The 1,369-nt window shown below is 37.0% G+C and overlaps 1 protein-coding gene across 1 annotated transcript; it reads right to left on the bottom strand.

Annotated features, from left to right (window-relative positions):
• Positions 1-768: 768 nt before the first annotated feature.
• On the bottom strand, positions 769-1,137 carry LOC102290294 (Golgi-associated plant pathogenesis-related protein 1; the record flags this gene model as incomplete). Its single annotated transcript, XM_005949170.3, is given in 2 exon segments — positions 769-924; positions 1,060-1,137. Coding segments are annotated over 2 exon segments (234 nt in total), but the record flags the coding sequence as incomplete, so codon positions are not given.
• Between the last annotated feature and the right edge of the window lie 232 nt (positions 1,138-1,369).

Raw genomic sequence — 1,369 nt, 5'->3', positions numbered from 1 at the left:
TAGAGTTAAATATGTCTTGTTGATCATTAGTCATTTTTTTTAATTGGCTCAGTTCAAATTAATTTTGTTATTGTAGTGCAACAATCTTTCTTTCTGACTTAACCCATATTAAAAGCAGCTAACTGCAAAGTTTCTGTTCATTTGTGTAATGTACAGTTGTTCCCTGAGTGAAAAGGAGGAGCTACTTTGTGAAATGAACTTCAATTCAAAAAAATTCTTTAGTTATTATCGTGTGGGGACAACAAGCACAAAGACTTTTGTTTTTATTTGTACTGCACTCAAATCATTGAAACATTACTCAAAAATTATTCACTGATGATGATCAAAACACCAATTTTACTTAGACAGTATTTGACTAGACAGTTGTGTAAAATCGTGTTTGATGCGACAGGCGTATTTTTTGGTGTTCAATCTCGGAACATTGAAGGAAACCACATGTGATGGGTCCAATACGGTCCAGGTCATTTTCTCTGGGCACTGAGGTCTGTTGTCTGCAGCAGCTCCCTCTCTGACACTGGGAAAGTTTTACTCTAGGAAATAACAGGAAATATTAGTGAGCTGTGCAAATGTTATTCTGATGTCCAGAGTCAGCTGTAGGAGTAATAGTATGTTTTGTTTTGATTGAAAGCAGCCTGGGACATAAAAAGGTAGGTGTAGAGAAACTTTAGGTCTAACATATAGACATTTCCATGTGAACTGACTTTACTAATTTTCACCTTTGTATTATAAGTAGAAGCAGTAGAACATCAAAATGTGTGTGAGTGTTACCTGTTCCTTTTGGGAGCACATTTTTCTGATAGTATCCTGCATTGGTAATGTTACCAGCTGGGCGGTACTGCCCAACCACAAAGACCGTATTGCCATCAGTGGCTATGCCCACACCCAGCTCAGTGCTGCTTTTCCACACCACCTGAGTAAAATGACCTAGTGGAAAAAGGAAAATGTGTAAAAACATACTACTTACTGATGATGACCTGATCTTGTAATGACAAATACTTTAGCAACGCAGGTTATACAGTACATGTATATGCAGAACTTTTCAGGAGGGCTGTGTTTTACCCGTCTTGGGTTGATGTCCAGACTTTTTGAAGTCATAATCCTTGATCTCACCGTACCATGAATCCACAGCTTCTTTTCCTGAAACATGAAGACAGAGAAAAATAACATAAAGAGTTAATTTGGTGGTTGGAGTACGGGTTTTATAGCTCAGAAACTTTAAAATGAAATAAGGATGAACATTTCTAATTGTTTACTTGAAATGAGAAGAGATACAGTGGAATCTGTTTCTTTTAAAGATTAGTGAGACTTTAATTCATTGTGATAACAAAGCGACCTGTTTCTGACAGGTGAAGAGGTGGACAAAGGAGTT

Source organism: Haplochromis burtoni, unplaced genomic scaffold (genome assembly GCF_018398535.1).
Source record: "Haplochromis burtoni strain Fernald_Lab_line unplaced genomic scaffold, NCSU_Asbu1 Contig_639, whole genome shotgun sequence".
Classification (NCBI taxonomy): Eukaryota; Metazoa; Chordata; class Actinopteri; order Cichliformes; family Cichlidae; genus Haplochromis; species Haplochromis burtoni.
This window is presented reverse-complemented; position numbering and strand designations above follow the sequence as displayed.